We start from the raw sequence: 17,187 nt of genomic DNA, 5'->3' as shown, positions 1-17,187 counted from the left end.
TGTAGAAGTAGTGCTACTCAACGAGCTGACAATGAGCTGTACTCTTAGATTTGATATATGGGTTTTTTGGAGGGGGGCGGGGGGGTAAAGCACTGAAGTGTAGGTTTGATCAAATCTTGCAGGTGGTATCTAACTATGATCTCAGGCATCTCCAGCCTCTGATCTCACTGTTGTGTTTTGTCTTCTGGCAGGAAGTCATAGACCATTAATTTCCATCCCAGCTGTGCAGTAATTGATTAGACTTCATTACTTCATGTCATGGGAAGAATGTTAGCAAAGTTAATGCGCTTTGTGATAACATGACCATGTCCAATTTTGTCTGTCTCTCCAATGCCCTGTCTGTGTTTTTTTTCTTCTTCTTCTTCTTCTTCTTCTTTTTTTGGGATATTATTGCCGTGTAATTTGGCTCAGATATGCATAATTCCCAGAAAATGAACCTTGATAATTTTAGTGATCATCTCACTTTTCTCTTAGTGAAACCACTAAGGTTGTACCATGACATGTCTCAGAAACTTATGAATATACTGTAATGCAATGCAGTTTGATACTTGCATTTTTGTTTCCTTTAAAATTCTTATAATTTCTTACCCTTTTACTTATTAACAAAGATTCTTCTCTGCTTAAATGTTGTACATGTAATCTGTTAAATGTATAGTTATCATTTTATTCAGCGTGACTACACTCTGTTTGGCTTTTTTATTCCTCACTTTACCTCCTCTGTCCTTCATCCTAACACTAAGTCTGGTTCTGGTCTCCTCATAAAAAGAACTAGAAGAAAACAAACCCTGCTACTCTCAATCCTCTCGAGCGATGACGCTGCTGCATGGATCTCCCCATCTGGATGTCTGTCATTGATGTCATTTGATGAGCAGCACAAGTATCAACACAACAAAGTCTGAAAGCCTGACCTGTAAGCCCTGAGGTCCAGAACAGAAATTGGAATAATCCCAGGTTGATTTAGCTCAGTATGTAGCAGGAAGCTCTGATTAGGAGAGTGGCCCACTGGGAAATGGAGTTAAGCCTGCATTTGACCCAAGACCAGTTAAGGAGGGGGAAGGTCCCAGTTTGTCAAGCATGGAGCAGAAACCAGAGCTGTGTTTACACTGGATCCCAGCCTCATAGTGGGAGTTTGTCCTGCTGCTTTCAGGTCCCCCTGCTTCAGTTCATGTTCTCCTTCACATCCTGTTCTCTGCTGAGTGATCTGTCCCTCTGCCCCTGCATGTCATTTTCACTGTTGCACTACTTGAATTTCCATTTGTGTAGCATGCTTCTAAAATCAATCAGTCACACATTTATTAGTTATATACTGATTCCATCAAGTGCAATTATTCTCTCTTCTTCTCTTGTGTAACTGACATTCCAGCGATTGGTGAAATCCAGGTAAAACAGTTGCTGTTTTAGGTTCCAGATGTGGCTCGCATAAGGAGCTGGTGATGGCAGATTCTGATTCTGAAATAGGATCTGGATTTTCTGTAGCCAGATGAACTTGCTGACTTGCCCTTCCTTTGATTATGTTGGCTCTGTCTTTTAGCTGGTGCCATTTGAGGCCTTCTATCAAAAGACCTCAGTTTTAACAAGTTTTTGACAAAGTTGCTATTCAGTTTTAAATGTATTGTTGTGCTATACCTGTTGTACTAGACTACTACTGCTTGTCTCTTTTATTTCTTCTCAGTGTTTGTCCTATCTTTCTTTTTGCTCATTGCTCTCACAGATCTATGGTGTTAAAATGTTCCTATTTTCTTTTAATTTTTCCTGTTCTATAGATGTACATGTCCTCTGGGGGTTTGTGAGTGCACACGGGGGAATTTAGCTCTGCTGCAGGAAGTTGGTGACGGAACAGGAAGCACAGTTAGTTATAGAGATGCGATAATGCATACAAGTTGTAGTGTTTATTGAAGAGGAAAGAAACAGTGACTGGGGCATAATTGTTCTTTTGGGACATTTAGTGTTATATCAAGACATGCCAATGTTATCACTATGCCAAAAGAAACATGGTGATGTTTGATGTTTTGATTTTCCTGTTTCTGGATGTGATGTATGTATATGTGTTTGTGTTACAGTTCAAATCTGATTATTTGATTTTGTTCAGTGCTGGACTATTGCCGGAAGACAAAGCTGCACTGGCTGTATAAACTCGCCCTGCTGACATGTTGCCTTACTTTTTAAGCCATCAGATCTTTGGTTAAAACTGCACTGTGGTAAAATAGAACAGCCTGACTGAAGAAAAAATAGAGAGGAAAGTTTCTGTATTGTTCATTTAAACAGAGATTAAGCTCATTTAGAATTTTACAGACTCATGAACAGTACAGCACATAGGAGTCACACAGCCAGACAGCAGCACCAGCCAGCATGTTTTGGTCTTTGGTTTTCATTTTTATGTTTGAGCCCACTTCAGATTTTTTTATGTTTAGACCTTCCCATTCACAGCCACGGGCGTTATTTTGGAGATGTGTCTTTTCTCTTTTTATCCAGTGAATCACAAATGTCTTCACCCAAATTCTTTCTTTTGTTGTCCTGGATTCACTGACACTACAGGGAGGCTTCAAACAGCGTGGCAGTGAATCAAGATATTGTTCAGCTTCTCTCAACAGGCCGTAGCATTAGCCAGATGGAATCGGCCCACACTGATAGTGTTTTAAGCACTTCTGGAGGTTTAAACTCCACAGAAGAATCCACATGTGAAATCTTTAAGAGACTGAGCACTAACAGAAGTATTTTGATTTTAAATAGTTTTACAGTGTTTGGATTAGTGTGCTGATGAAATAACAAGAAAAGGCTGAATATAAACAAATGCTGTGCTACCGTACTCTTCATCTAAATTACTTTTAACATGACTTAAAGTCTAGAGCCAGTCTCGTGGTTCAGTAAGGTTGGAGCTTTGCCTGACAACTATTATTAGCATGCTATTAAAATCCTTATGACAATGCTAGCGTGCTGATGTTTAATGCTACTCTTTACACTTTGACCATTTAATGTGGTAGACTGCTAAAATTGGATGGTTACGTTTGACCTTGACATGAAAAGTTAAGTTATAACTAAGGTCTTTGGAGATAACAGCTGAGGATATCCAGATAGCGGATATCTGATGAAAACATTCCTTTTTGTGTGCCATGCTTTGTTTATAAAAGCAGATTAATTTAAAAAACAAAAACAAATAAAAGCTTAAATTGTCACCAGATGATAGACCACCGAATATTTGAATATTTGTTCTTTTACTCTCGCTGCACTGTATCCTCCGTTTGGTCTCCACACGTTTACCTGCATGCAACCAAAGTCTGCTCACACATGACTGCTCAGTGGATATTTGACAGATACACAAACAGAAGGCAAAAAAATCCTGATCTTTGCTAAACTTTACATATTCATACACAGATATCTGTCTACAGAGATTGTGAAATAACCAAAGAAACTGCAATTCAACTTAAAGAATGAATGAACAAGTTATTGTTTCATTTACTTCAGTGGTTAGCAAAACATTTCTATGTATCAGCAACCTATGTTACACTCATTAATAATGCAAGTATTTACCAAAACTCTGGGCACGATGAAATGACTACAAAATTTTAATTTAGTTGAAGAAAAAAAGTTTTTTGCCAGTCATAAGCAAAGATTTTGGATTGAAATAGATACAAATTTTGTGCTTTTAAGTTGCAATTTTGAAATAAAACCTAAAATTTTGTAAACAAGATTCCATAACATGTCCTTAACACAACTTTTTGTCCTCTTTTAAGTCTCCTTTTAAGTTACCGCTTGATTTGAGCTCTGATATCAACTGATATGATTTGTCGATATGCTGGTATTGACATTTATAACAGCCGTTAAACTAAATTTAAAAAGTTATCTTAGGAAGGAATCATGAATAAATACTCATCACAAACGTTAGGAAAATCTGTTGTGTTTCATGTGTCTGAAATGAAAAAAAAAATTCTTCAGCCTATATATGGTATCATATGTATATCAGTCGGGCTCTGCTCTTCATTTAAAGGTCGACTCCAGTTTGTGTGCTTCCAGAGAATCCGTCACTGAGATGGTTCTCTGCTGGCAAAGGGAGTATCACAGCAAGCACTGATATAGTACAAATATGCATCAAGGCATTTCACGCAGCATCTTTCCATCACAGATTCATGTGAACTTATGGCCAGGTGTTTCAAGTTCACGGGCTTGAGCTTTCTCTTTAACGTCACCATCATTAGTGTGATGAATGGCAGCTGCAACCTTGAGGAATCGTAACAGTGAGCGATTAGACACTGTACAAATGTATACACACAGACACACAGGAGGGAGCGCAGAAGCATGAAAGTAGTGAAAACAGATGCATTTCTATAGATGTGCTCTTTCCTAGGTCACACATATTATATCTAATCTCTACGTGTAATAATGATATTACAGCATTCTTGTAGCCACGCACTTTATTGGAATTCAAATATATACAACATGTTTGTAATATGCCATGAAGGCACTGGTCAGAGATGGCTGGCTATAGCTGTTGTTTAATGTTTAGGATGGTCTGAACCAGTCTTGTCTACACCAACGTCAAACACTAGATTACAAAATATACTATATTTTATTAATTCTTTTTTTTTATCTTAACAGTGAACAGTTATTCTGAATTACTTGTTTGAGATGATACCTTAATAAAGCCAGACCTTTGAATGTGTTTAAAGCACTCAAAGTAGAGATTGAACTACGTTTTCTGCGAAATAGACAAGTACTTGTAATTAATAAATAAAAGAATAAGCCACCAGTTAATTGCTCATCTTGCAGATTGACTCCACCTTCCCCACTTTGCACTGTTGCTGGTGATGATAGTCCTCTTTATTCTCATGTCCAGTGGTAGAAGTGAATTCTGTAAATTTAGGTGCATGAGGGAAAATAAGCACTTAAAATAAGCACTTAGCACCATGATGCACTGCTTATTTTGAGCAAACTGAAAGATCTGCATACAAACTCTTAAAGAATGAACATAAGCAGCTGGAACATGCTTTAATGTGTGATCTTCATCTTATCTGCTAAGGAAATTTCACAATGCTCAGGATGTTATTTGATCTGTTTTTCTTTTTATACTGAAAAACTATCGTGAGCATCAGTGTATTTTCCCAGACGCTGAGATATCAGTCATATCTGTGGCAGTTAAGGCATCTGTTTGAATATCTAACAAAGCAGACAGTAATTACAGGAGTGTAGCATCTACAAAGTTCAGTAGTGGGATCGGGCATCTGGCTCCTTGGCTAAGGTCAAAGTGGAAAGGTCAAATCCTTAATATTAAGAATAAGCAAAGCCTGTGTTAAACATCCCACAAAAAAACCACTTATGGCCCTTTTGGGAGGATTTAGTTTCTGTTGACTCTTCATTATTGTGATCACAGCAGCCATATTTTATACCTCTGTCCTCAGTTTTCCTCATAGTGTGTTAACACCAGCCCAAGGCCAAAGATCAAAGGCTCATCCTGCAGCAGGCTGTGACCTCTGATCATCTGATACCTCTGATACAGAGAAACCAGCTCAAAGGGAGTTTGCTGTTTTATTACCCAAAATCTTCCTGTGCCATCAGTGGTGACTGGTTGATGTTTAGATATTTTAATGAAATAGTTGCGATCTAATAAGCAAGAGTGCTAAAAACCCTTTAGTGTAAAAAGTATGTTTTAGAAGAATTTCTGCTTTATCACTTTTGCTCTAGTCAGGCAACATCTCTCACCGTATTTTTATTCATGTTTTTTTCCTATTAATACTCTGTTTGCATGTTTCACTGGAAAATATGCAAGGGAGAAGTGGAATGTCCAGCTGTGCACACTCACGTCTGCCTTCATGCTGCATTTCTTGGAATCCGCTGATGCTTGCCTCATGCACTTATCTGCACTAACTTATGTTTAAAAGATTATCTCGACTTGAATTTCTCTGTTTCCTTCTGTTTTGGGGGCACATTAAATTGTCTCAAGGTTATAGAGCTTAGTAGTCCATTGCGTTTCATTGCATCAGTCACGTGGACTGCTGATTGCTTTAAAATACCACAAATCAACCCCTGATCTTTGTGGTTTCTTTAGTGCTGCAGGTTGGAGGCCAAAATGATAAGAATGCGTCTCTAATTTCAGCCTAAGTCCGACATTATTTCTCTGCATATTTATTTATAGTTCGCCTTCAGTTTGTTTTGTCTGTATTTTCCTTCATCTTTTTTTGTCTTGTCATCATCCTGTCCTCCCGCCTGAGTTTCTTTGTTGATTTTGGCTGCGTCTGGCGTTCACAGGAAGTGCTAAGAAGCGGTTTTGTCTGTGGTAAAACTAACATATACGGAACAGGGGAAAAACCGAGACTGTGGTGAGTCAAGCTGCCCACAAACCAACCAACAACACATCTGATTCAGCTGTGTGATTGTGGTGCAGCGTGACTTGCTGGAAGCTAAAAGATTCACCAATTAATCAGCGACGTTTTCGATAACTGATTTTATTACTTACTGTTACAGTTCATTGAATTACGAGATTTGGACAGATGGTTTTCAGGAAAGCATGACTTTTAAAGCATCTGGTTTGTTCTTGGAAATTTGTGATGACTTTTGATTGCTTTCTTTATAAAGTACAGGATGATAAGTGGTTTAGAAAAAAGTGTGTTGACTGATTACACAGGATTTGATTGTTTTGTAGTCGACACAAGTGAACAAGATGAGAGGAAATGCTCACAAATAGAAATCTGTTAGATTCAGTTAATGCAATTAATTGCAGTTATTAAAAGTTGTCTAACTAAATGATGCAATTTGACTTTTTGACCATAGCAATTTTTAAGTTTGGCAAGAGGGTCGGCACATTACACTATCTCACCTTCTCTGTACTACAGTTCAATATTAATTAAACAACTAAACCAGTTATCAAAAATCTTGTTTTCTACTTCAGAATGGCATTAACATCAAATTTTATAAGGACATAGAAGAGATTTCATCATTTTTCTTCCTAATCTTCTGCTCAACCCAAGAATTCATATGCTAATCATATCCAACTTTCACAGTAATGTCTGGGGTAAAGTGAACTTTTCTACAAAGATCAAGTTTGTTGTAGTAATGTTCTCCAAAAACCACTCATGGTAATTATTCAACACTAGTGAATGGATGACACTAATCTTCGGTCTTCAGAGTTTTTACTAAGCAGAGTACTTTGTATTTTTCAGGACAGACATGCATGTAAACGACATTTGAATTGCTGGCGGACCACAGTGTGGTGCTGTAGAAATGCAACAACATATTAAGTGCAGTGACTATGTGTAAAAGCCGCATAGACATTACCTATAGTTCAGGTTGTTTAGGTTTGGAGAATGACTTATTTTTTAAATTTGACCTCTACACACCACAACAGTGGATTTTAAATCACTAAAAATGAGACCGAAGTGCAAACTTTCAGCTTTATTTCCTAGATGTTTGACAAAAGTATTATATTGGCTGTTTTTGGATCTTATATATTTTTGGACCTTTTCAAAATTCCAGAAAAAACCTGATATAATGAAAGTCCAGCTCTTGGAATCATCTCCAGGTCCTTCACCTGCTTCATTTGTTAAGAAATAATGAGGGAACAGGAAACAATCAGATTCAGCTCTTCACCTGGCCATGAAACTGCTCATCGGTCAACTATCCAGTTGATTTTGAGCCTCTGAAAATAGGCTAAAATAATGAAAATACCTCTGAAAATACTGTGTATGTAATAATCCAAGCCAAAGTATGAGAGAAAAACATGAGCATGATAGGGTGATGTTGACCCAGCTGGTTCAGTTTCACTAATTTCACATATTTTGAAGGAGTTGGTGCACAATTAGAGTGATGCAATTCTGCAGTCTCCATAAAGAAGAGGGAGGCAACAAGAACTACAAATTTCGTCAGAGAAAAAAATATTTTTATGAACACAGCAGCTTTGCATGTTCACCCCTAAAGCTCTGTTCACTGAAACGTGATCTACATATGAAAATAAGCCATCAATGGCTCCAGACTGATTCAAGTTATATGGATTTATTTATTCTTATAAATTTGGTTTAAGGTACTGAGTGTTGGTAATTCAGGACACCAGGCAAGTGGCTTTTACTAAATGTGTTTCTTTAAGCACAAATTGATCATTTACTTCTGATGAAAGATCTCTTAATTGTATGTCACGTTAAGATGTCGGGCTCTGTTTGGCACATAGAGACAAAGGACCAGGAGTGGAAAACTGTCTGTTACTACTCGGTCAGACAGAACCTTTTGTTTTTTCAATCGTGTGTGGTCTGAGTGTTATAAACAAATGCAGAACTTCATTTATATCTTAAGAGGGCGTCCTTTTTTGCGGAACCACTGTTTACATTTACACACGTGATTGTAATTGTGAAGCTGAGCAGACCACTGAAAGCAGTTCACAGAACATAAAAGATGATCATGACTGCAGTCATACTATAAACGAGAAGCCGCGGATCACCAATCAAAGTAAACCGGGTCTCAAGGAACAGCTGTGGCTCACGGGAATTGTTTCATGTCATATGTGCTGTTGTGTGACAGCACTCATAACAAAGGCATGGGAAGAGGTTTTCATCTGTACTCTGAAAGCATTTTGTGAATTGAAAAAAGGAATAAAATTGATGTGTTCTTTAATGAGAGACATTTGCTCTTTGAATGTGCAGAGCTGTTTCTGTTTCATTCTTGCTTATCATGCCTGGGTGTGAGACTTATGATTACAGTAAAGGAGTTACTTATAACAAAAACCAGTCAGTTTTTCTTTGTGTGCAGACTCTGATGAGCTGATCTGCGCTCTGATGCTCACTGGTCTTTGTGGAGCTGAATTAAACAAGATAAGCAAAATTTCCGCAACAAACCCTAGGCACAATAAAGCAATTGTAAAAAGATCGACAAGGAAGTTTGTGAATCTAACCAACTTTATCATCTTAAATTTACCTCGAGGTCTGCTACCCTTGATGCCACCTAAAATGGCCATGAACACCACCAGCTGCTCTGCACCAGTCCAACATAGTTCATTACTGTAACTCGAATTGTGTTTTGCAAAACACAATTCAGCAACACATCATGTGTAGATCCAATATCTGATATCTGATTTGCTTTGAAAAATTCTTACCTTTCCTTGCTTCTTCCTCCCCTCACCCCCAACCAGTCACAGTGGCTGGCTGCTGCTCCCTGAGCCTGGTTTTGCCAAAGGTTTCTTCCTGTTAAAAGGGAGTTTTTCCTTCCCACTGTCACCAACTGCTTGATCATACGGGGTCGTGTAATTTGGGGGGTTTCTTTCTGATACTGTTGGGTCTATGCCAAACAACATAAACCCCATTGAGGTGACTGTTGCTTGAAGTAAATTGTTGCTGTAAAATATATCAGAATTGAATTTGTCTTTCTTACTGTCTCAGTGCGCCCCAGGGCAGCTGTGGCTACAATTTAGCTTGCCATCCCCAGTGTGTGAATGTGTGTGTGAATGGGTGAATGACTGAATGTAGTGTTTTGGGTCCATAGGGACTAGTAAAGCGCTATACAAATACAGGCCATTTACCTTTTTTTCTTTTTTTTTACCATTTACGACACTGGGATGACATTATTTGGTAACATCAAAGAACTCATGCGACACTAATATGTATTAATGTGCTTATCAGATTTGATTGCTCATTAATTCAAGGTGATGGAACGGCAGATCATTTCTCTCCATGCGTAGGCCATGCTGCATGGTGGTCTGGATTTATCCGTTACTTTTCTGATATGGTGTGATCTAGTGCAACATTTCATATGGTAAATAGGGAATTGTTGGTTTTTGTCTTCATATGTTACTATTTGTGCTACTATATTCTGTCGATTGCTTCTTAAAAGAGATCCCATGTCCATCAGCAGTAGGAGTAGTAGATTTTAAATATTACTTAAATCTACAACAAATTAATGCTTTGCACTTCTTCTTTTATGCTTTTCGAAAAACAAATGAACTACACCACAGTTATTTTGGAAGCACATGACTTTTAGAGGCAAGTCTAGAGACAGCTTGGCTGTGTCCAAACACAGTGAGCCCAAACACACTTTGGGATAGCGTTGCTATCAACTTACTGGTTTAGTGAAAGTATGTTGCATTTGTTTTTTTCTTAATATAATTTGAGACAAGCATGTCTCAGTATTTTTTGATATGATGAGTTATTGTTCCACTATTTCGAGTGGGATTGAACAGATACAAACAAATGCACCTGCACATTATCATGAACTCAGTTTCCAAGGCGTGCAAAAGCTATGGAAAAGGTGATTTGACAAACTGCGGGTTATTGTGACTGTGGGTGGAGAAAACAGGATACTGTAGCGCAATCCTATTGTCCTCTGCTGAAACGGCCATCAGCTATTTTGAGCCTGTAACCTAAGGTTGAATTGATAGTGCATTGCTCCACAATGTGTAATTGCCTATATGGGACCCATTCCTTTGTGAGTCTATCTGGAGATGACGCAATCTATTGTCTGTGCTTTTGGACTTCCACCCTAATGTGGAGAAAGGTCATTCCATGACTCTGTTACATCCTTATTCTGATTGAAATCACCTTCCTTTTTCATGTCTCTTTTCCTAAAATTAAAAAAAAAAATTCCTGTCATACAGGTAATCCCTCTGCATGGGATTGATTGATGTGGATATACTGCGTTTCAAATAATCAGATGAAATGTGGGGCATAAGGAAAGCATGCAGTTTGCTGGAGTCTGACACCACATGCAGGCTAAATTAAATCCATTGAGGCATCAAACAGTGGTTTGAAAGGAACTCCTCAGATCCACTGATTGTTAACAAAGAAATGCAGCCTTGTGCATTCCATAAGGGAGAGGAAGAGGGTCTTTTTGTTGGAGATAGGGGACCAATAAAGGACGATGCCTCTATGGTAAAAGAAGGTCTTTGTGCATGAACAAGGTCTCAATGTGGCCTTTGTAAATAGGGCTGCTGGGATCGGCTGTCAAACTAAGGAGGAGAATCATTCTGATTCTTTATCTGCCACTTTGTTGCCATTGTGGGCATAAAGTGCTCATTTAGATTTTTTTTTACGACAGAGAGGGGGGATATTGAGGCATTTGAGGCCTAAGCAGGCTATGGTATGGGTGTGTGGGTGGAGGACGTAGGTAGGGAGTGTGAGACGTCATGAAATACATCAGCTACATGGCAGTTTCTGTAACATCTGTATGTGCTACTAAAATGCCACTGAATGGCCTTTTACCCTAGTTCCCTAAACATTGCTACCTTGGAGTTAATACAGCAACCAAGCCTTCTGTGTTGGTTTGATTTGTTTTACTCTCGGCCTTGCTGGGTAGAAGTTTAATGGAACATTTTAAACTGCTCTATTCATATCATACAGTTCAATGGAAGCAGTGCTGGGTGCTTTAAGGCATCACAAATGAACTTGAAAATATATAAAAAGAGCAGCTGAATTAGTGATCTCAAATTGAGCAGATTTTTTTAAAGTCCACGTTTTGAGGTATCGAGGCTTGAGGTGTGGTTCTATACATGTTATGTTGTGTTCATGGTTTTGTCGGGAGTTCAAATGTTTCTGCTTCAGAGGCAATATGTGCTCGAATTAGACCGTGAATGGGGATTTTATTCAAAGCACAAGATAAATGTGAAGTTGTATCAGCCTCAGCTCTGACTTGATTAATGCCTCAAGCTTTCTCAGTTAGCTTAGGGTCTTGCCACCTCTGACCTGTGGGTTGGCAAAGCTGGGGAGTGGCTACTTTCACTTTCTTTCTTCTGGTCTGTGTTGTGCTTGTGTCATGTCTAGGACAGATGAGCCTGTGATGGTGGGTGGTTTGGTTGGTATGCAGACATCTAAGGGCAGATTGTTCCCGTCTGTGGCTGGACCCAGCTTCTTCTCCTTCTTTTTTTTTTCTCATAAACAGACGACCATCCATTATGAATGAATGTCCTCTGTGACTCATTCGAGCCATTTCCAAAATACCCTTTCTGCAGAAAACACTTAGATACACAACTGTGCAGACAGTAGTATACACAGTCATCCGTGCTGATATAACAGAGGTGCTGGTGTGATCAGCAGCGTACACAAACACAGATAGTCACTCCTGAAGTGCACAATATGTAATGTGGGCTTTTTTTTGTGTGTTTTGTTTTTTTGCAGGGTGGGAAGAAGCACAATGTCCCCTGTGGTGGAAGAGACTGCAGCGGAGGCTGTAAATGTTTCCCAGAGAAGGGTGCCAGGGTAAGTTTCCTACATTAACTACTGTTCCAAGTAGCTCTGCAAAGACCGCTCTCTCCCTCCCTCTCTGTCTCTGTCTTTTCCCTTTTTATTTTCAGTGTTAACCAGCTCTACCAGCTGCTTTTCAATCTGGAATACCATTTAAGGCCATGATCACACATGATGGTGTATTTAAGTCTCAGGAAACGATGAACTGACAGGCTGCATAGGGGCCAGTATAAAATAAATATGATTTTCTCTAACCTATGAATCCTGTGAAAATCAGGGCTGTAAATGAACCCCCAGCAAGTTCCCTTTAATTGGACCACAAGCATCAATTCAACTTTGAATAAATATCAGGTTAGCCTGATATTTGGGTGCTGTGGATGCACAGCAGCCACGATGGGGTAATAACCCTTGTGTCATGTGAGGTGGTCACTGTTTCCAGCTCAACTCAACATCAGTGTCATGCCCGATCATAGCCTTCTAGTCATGTTGTGGGGAATCAAAGTGTCACAACAATGCAAAGTTAACATATCAGATAATCAGTCTATTAAGACTATTTCACCGTATGGAGGATCGCACTGCTGTAAGTCATTAGTTTGACATATTTATCACCCTTTCTTCTAGTCTAAGAGTTGAATTTCACATCATTAACCTCTGTGAAAGAAAAGGTCAGAGAGGAAGAAGAAGTGTCTGAAGTGAGGGAGAGCAAAAGAGAAAAATGAGAGAGGGTTTTAAATCAGAGAGACAGACATAGACTAAACACATTGAGATAACACGCTCAGAGCGTGTCAGGGGTTTCTGCATGACTAAATGCTGTTTTTGCTTCTGACACATGCTGCACAAATCATCAGATGGCTTTCTGATTATTACACCAGGGGCTTTACCTTCTTAAAATATCAGTGCTTTGAAAAAACCAGCGTCTACTTTCCACAGCAAACGAAAACACATATTTGGGTGTTGAAAGAGACGGGATTTCATTTGTTCTGCAAAAAAGTTTTTTTTAATAATAAAGCAGTTGGATTAAGTGGGATGTAAAGATATGCTTCATGGGTTATCTGAGCTTCCACAAGCTTAGAGAGGAATCAACATATATTCCTCTAAAATCTTAGTTACATACTGAGCTCATCCGGAGATCCTCAAACAAGGATCTGTTGGTTTAGAACTGTGACCTGAGATCATTTTACTAACAAAACCACAGTATTTCCCCATCTCAGTTAAGTGTTTTTGTCTCCTTCACCTAACCACAGATGTGCACTCAAATCTCTGTCCTGGGCTCTGTTCACCCACATCCATCATAGCGACACAAGTGTGTTCAAGTTCATAAATGTTCATTTACCCCCCTGTTAAAGTTCTCCCTGAACACCATCCTGCCCATGAACGCATTTTTAAATACTCAAAAGACATTTCGGATTTTTGTGCATTTCAAAGACGAACTTTCCAGATGATTAACTGGCCAGCTTCCTTTTGTTTCTCTGTTCTTCCGAAGACTGCTCGTAGGATCCATAAATGTCCCAGCTTAGCTCTCTAATGTGGTGAAGACCATTTACTGAAAATCCAGACTTGTAAAACCTCCCCCTTGCGAGAAAGAACACCTCCTGAGGGAGATGACAACAGGACCTGACAACAGGAATTTCATGCAACTTGACTTTGGCATCCACTAAGAATTTACCAGACCAGCTTTACAGTTGGTCTGACCTTTGCTGTGGATGCAGGAAAGCCTGTAAGAAGCCAGAGCGGGAACTTCCACATTCCGCGTCTGAAGGATTCATAAGTCTGACGATCAGCAGACCACTTTGGCTTCCTCCTGTCTTTCACTGATTTACTGTGCCAACCAGGAGCGAAGGAAAAAACTGTCATTGTCCAGTGCTGCTGTAAGTGCTAAGACAGTGAGTTGTTTTCCTTCCTTGGCATAGTTTGTGCTTCGACTGTAAAAACAAGAAAAAATATCACAGATCAGACATCCTGGTCTGCGAGAGATGAACTACACAAACATTCGCCAAAGACAAGCGGTCTCTAAGCCAGAGGAAACTAGACTCCACTTCCAAGAACACAGGCATTTTACGTTGTCCTTGTTTTTGTTTTGTGCATATTTAAAGCTTAAATTTCCTAAATTCGAAGAGTTTTGTACATATTGTAACACATCCAAAATGTTGCAGAGGTTTTTGCTTCACCCCAGTTGTTGCACTTGTCTATGAACACACTAGAAACTAACGTAGGTAGGCCCCCTCAGATCTGTTTCTCCCTCCTGCATCTCGTTCCAAAAACATTTCTTCCGAAAACGTCCCCCTGAGGCAAGTCATGGAGAAGAGCGCTTCACTGAATGGGTCCGAGTCATCCTGTGCAGCTGTCTGCTTTGGCTGCGATTTCACACAGCTGTCGCGATTGGGCAATGGTTGTTAACAGAGAAATGGCGGCCATTTGCGTCAACATGATGCGTTAGTGGAGCAGAATCCTTTTTTGTCCAACTTCTCCTGTGACATCAGTGTTGTTTGTGTTCTAGTTTTAAGAAAATAAAAATTGAATCTCAGATTTCATCACAGGACTAAACAAATGCCAAAGCCTCACTTCGGTAACGTTTGTACGCCATCGTATTTGCCAAACCAGGACGTGTTTGTGAAACTGCATGCTGTGTGTGTGTTTTATACCTCACATAATCCTCATATTTTAAAACTTGTTGACTAAATTTATAAAAACCGACTTAATATTTAATTCAGTATGACCCAAAATGAATAACTGAGCCCATGAACTCAGCAGGAAAGTGTTAAGTCGCATCAGAAAACCGTTTACCCTTGGAGCAAAAGTCTTCTTCCAACCATAACTATCGCCATCTGGCGGCTTCAGATAGAATGGAGGTTTTAGATGCTATCTTTTAAGATAAAAACAGAAGATGAAAGCAATGCAAAAGGGAAACAATAAAGTTAAAGTTCAGACAGACATGAGAGACAGAGAGAGCGTGAGAGAGACTCAAAGAATGAAAGAGATTCTGGGTTAGACTAAATATGCTAATTTCAGGGCTTTTCTGAGAGCGGAGACGGCGTGCTTCCAAAAGTCCTCATTGTTCTTTTGCGTCATTAGTGGATTTTTTTTTCATTTCCAGTCATGAGAATGGTAATAAAATTGGCAAATAAGTACCCTAAATTTTAGTAATGAGGAAATAAGTTAGGACCGCAAAGCGTTTGAAGTAATTCCCAAGACTTGGCTTTATAACCGAGGAACATGAGCACAAGTGTAATCACAGTGTGATCAAATAAAGGTGTAAGCAGTTGTGCAAGCTAGTTGGGGTTATAAAGAATCCATATTATGGTTTTGAATGCCTCGAGAACCAGGATGAAATTAGAAACTGAACACACATGCTCACTTTTAACAGATCACTTATATGTTTAGTGCTGGGAGGGATGAACATGGAGAAACACGTGCATCGAAAAGAAAAAAAAGACAAGCCACGATTTGGAAACCATTAGAGGCAGTATGCTGGGAGACATGGTGTCCTTTCCACCATAAGAAACACTGTTATGCGTTGAAGAAGGAAAGGAAATGACATATTCTGAGGAAACTGAGCACAATGACAGTCCACTGATCTTTTTTTAATATAGACGCCCTCTGTGTCGGTGGGAACAAGTTGGTCTCTGTTTGGTTTCATCTATAAATGGTTAAGATTTCCTCGTTCCATGAAAACAAGTGCATACCTACATTCTTAATCTAGTACCCGAGCCTGTTTTATACTTTCCTGTCTGCTTAGGGATGGCCACTGACAGGAATGCTGCAGGCGTCATCATCATTTTGTGACTCCTCAATATCATGACATTTCCACACACTTTCATGGTAAAAGCAAGGATGTGTTTCTTGCACCTTGTCTTCAGAATAAACTCTTGAACTTACATAATTATGAACTCTATTTGAGCTCTCAGAGCTGAATTTTTCAGCAGTGGTCAGTAACACAGATCAAACATGACTGCCTAAATGATAGGAGGATATGGGAGGTGAGTTAGTGAGCATATTTACTGGCAGAGGCATCTTTCCAGTATATATTAGTAACATGCTGTAGCTTCTTACATGATTTGTAATGGCAGTTTTTCCTCAAACCTGCAATCAGGAGCCTCATCCATGCCCGCAGTCCCTCTCCACTGGCCCTGACCTTGTCAAAGAAAGAGCTACTAACTGTGGAGTAATGGTGCAGTAGATGGGAGGGGAGGGAAGCAAAAACCTGTTGCTATCACTAAAACTCTTGGATGGGAGGATTTTATTTTCCTAAGATTCTTGGAAAGAGGAATTCAGCAGGGATCACAGGTTGCGAGTGCCCTGTGTGAAAGAGCCTGACAAACAGACAACAACCACCTGTTGTATGTAGCTGACACATGGTTACAAAATAATCCAGACTCCAGTTTTTTCATCGTTGTCACACTTAAATGTTTCAGGTCATTAAAGAAATTTTAACATTAGACAAGGGTAAGGCAAGTAAAAACAAAGTGCAGTTTTTAAATGATGGTTTCATTCAGAATTAGCTACCCGAACTTTCACAGCAGAAAGAGAACTCTGATGGACAACGAACAGGACAAAACATGCGGTCTATAATTCACGTAATGAACATCACAAGATCAAATCATATTTTTCTAACCAAGTCTCTCTCTGGGTCTGCAAAAACAAAAATGTCTCCTTCTTGGTTTTTTTTTGTTTTTTTACTGACCCGCTGTCCTCTAACCAGACGGGGTCCAGTTTTAGGAGCCTTAAAACGTGTCTCACTCTCACGTTTTGGGAAGATAACTGCTTTTGGGAATGGGATGTCTATTGTGTACAAAGGAGGGCCTCGTGTACACATACTGTGCACATACATAAAGGCAGGGCGAAACATCAACACTGACGCATACTTACTCATATACCTGTATAAATTAAAAAGTATTGCAGTGAGGAAGATATTGATTGATTCCTTAGTGACAGAGTCCTCCTTGAGTCTCGCCAGTTGGCAGCAAATGTGGGAAAAGGGAGGTTTTTGCTACTTATTTTGAAACCACTATCTTTAAAAAAAAGGGGGGAGCAGGGACCAAAA

The 17,187-nt window shown here is 39.4% G+C and overlaps 1 protein-coding gene across 2 annotated transcripts in view; it reads left to right on the top strand.

Moving 5' to 3' along the window:
• Nucleotides 1-17,187, top strand: part of col4a2 (collagen, type IV, alpha 2) — a 60,184-nt gene that overhangs the window by 9,086 nt on the left and 33,911 nt on the right. For both annotated transcript variants that reach the window (XM_026145795.1, XM_026145794.1), the window contains exon 4: nt 12,081-12,161. In XM_026145795.1, coding sequence (XP_026001580.1) covers nt 12,081-12,161 — 81 coding nt within the window. The remainder of the gene's footprint in view (nt 1-12,080; nt 12,162-17,187) is intronic.

This window comes from Astatotilapia calliptera, chromosome 16 (assembly GCF_900246225.1).
Source record: "Astatotilapia calliptera chromosome 16, fAstCal1.2, whole genome shotgun sequence".
Classification (NCBI taxonomy): domain Eukaryota; kingdom Metazoa; phylum Chordata; class Actinopteri; order Cichliformes; family Cichlidae; genus Astatotilapia; species Astatotilapia calliptera.
This window is presented reverse-complemented; position numbering and strand designations above follow the sequence as displayed.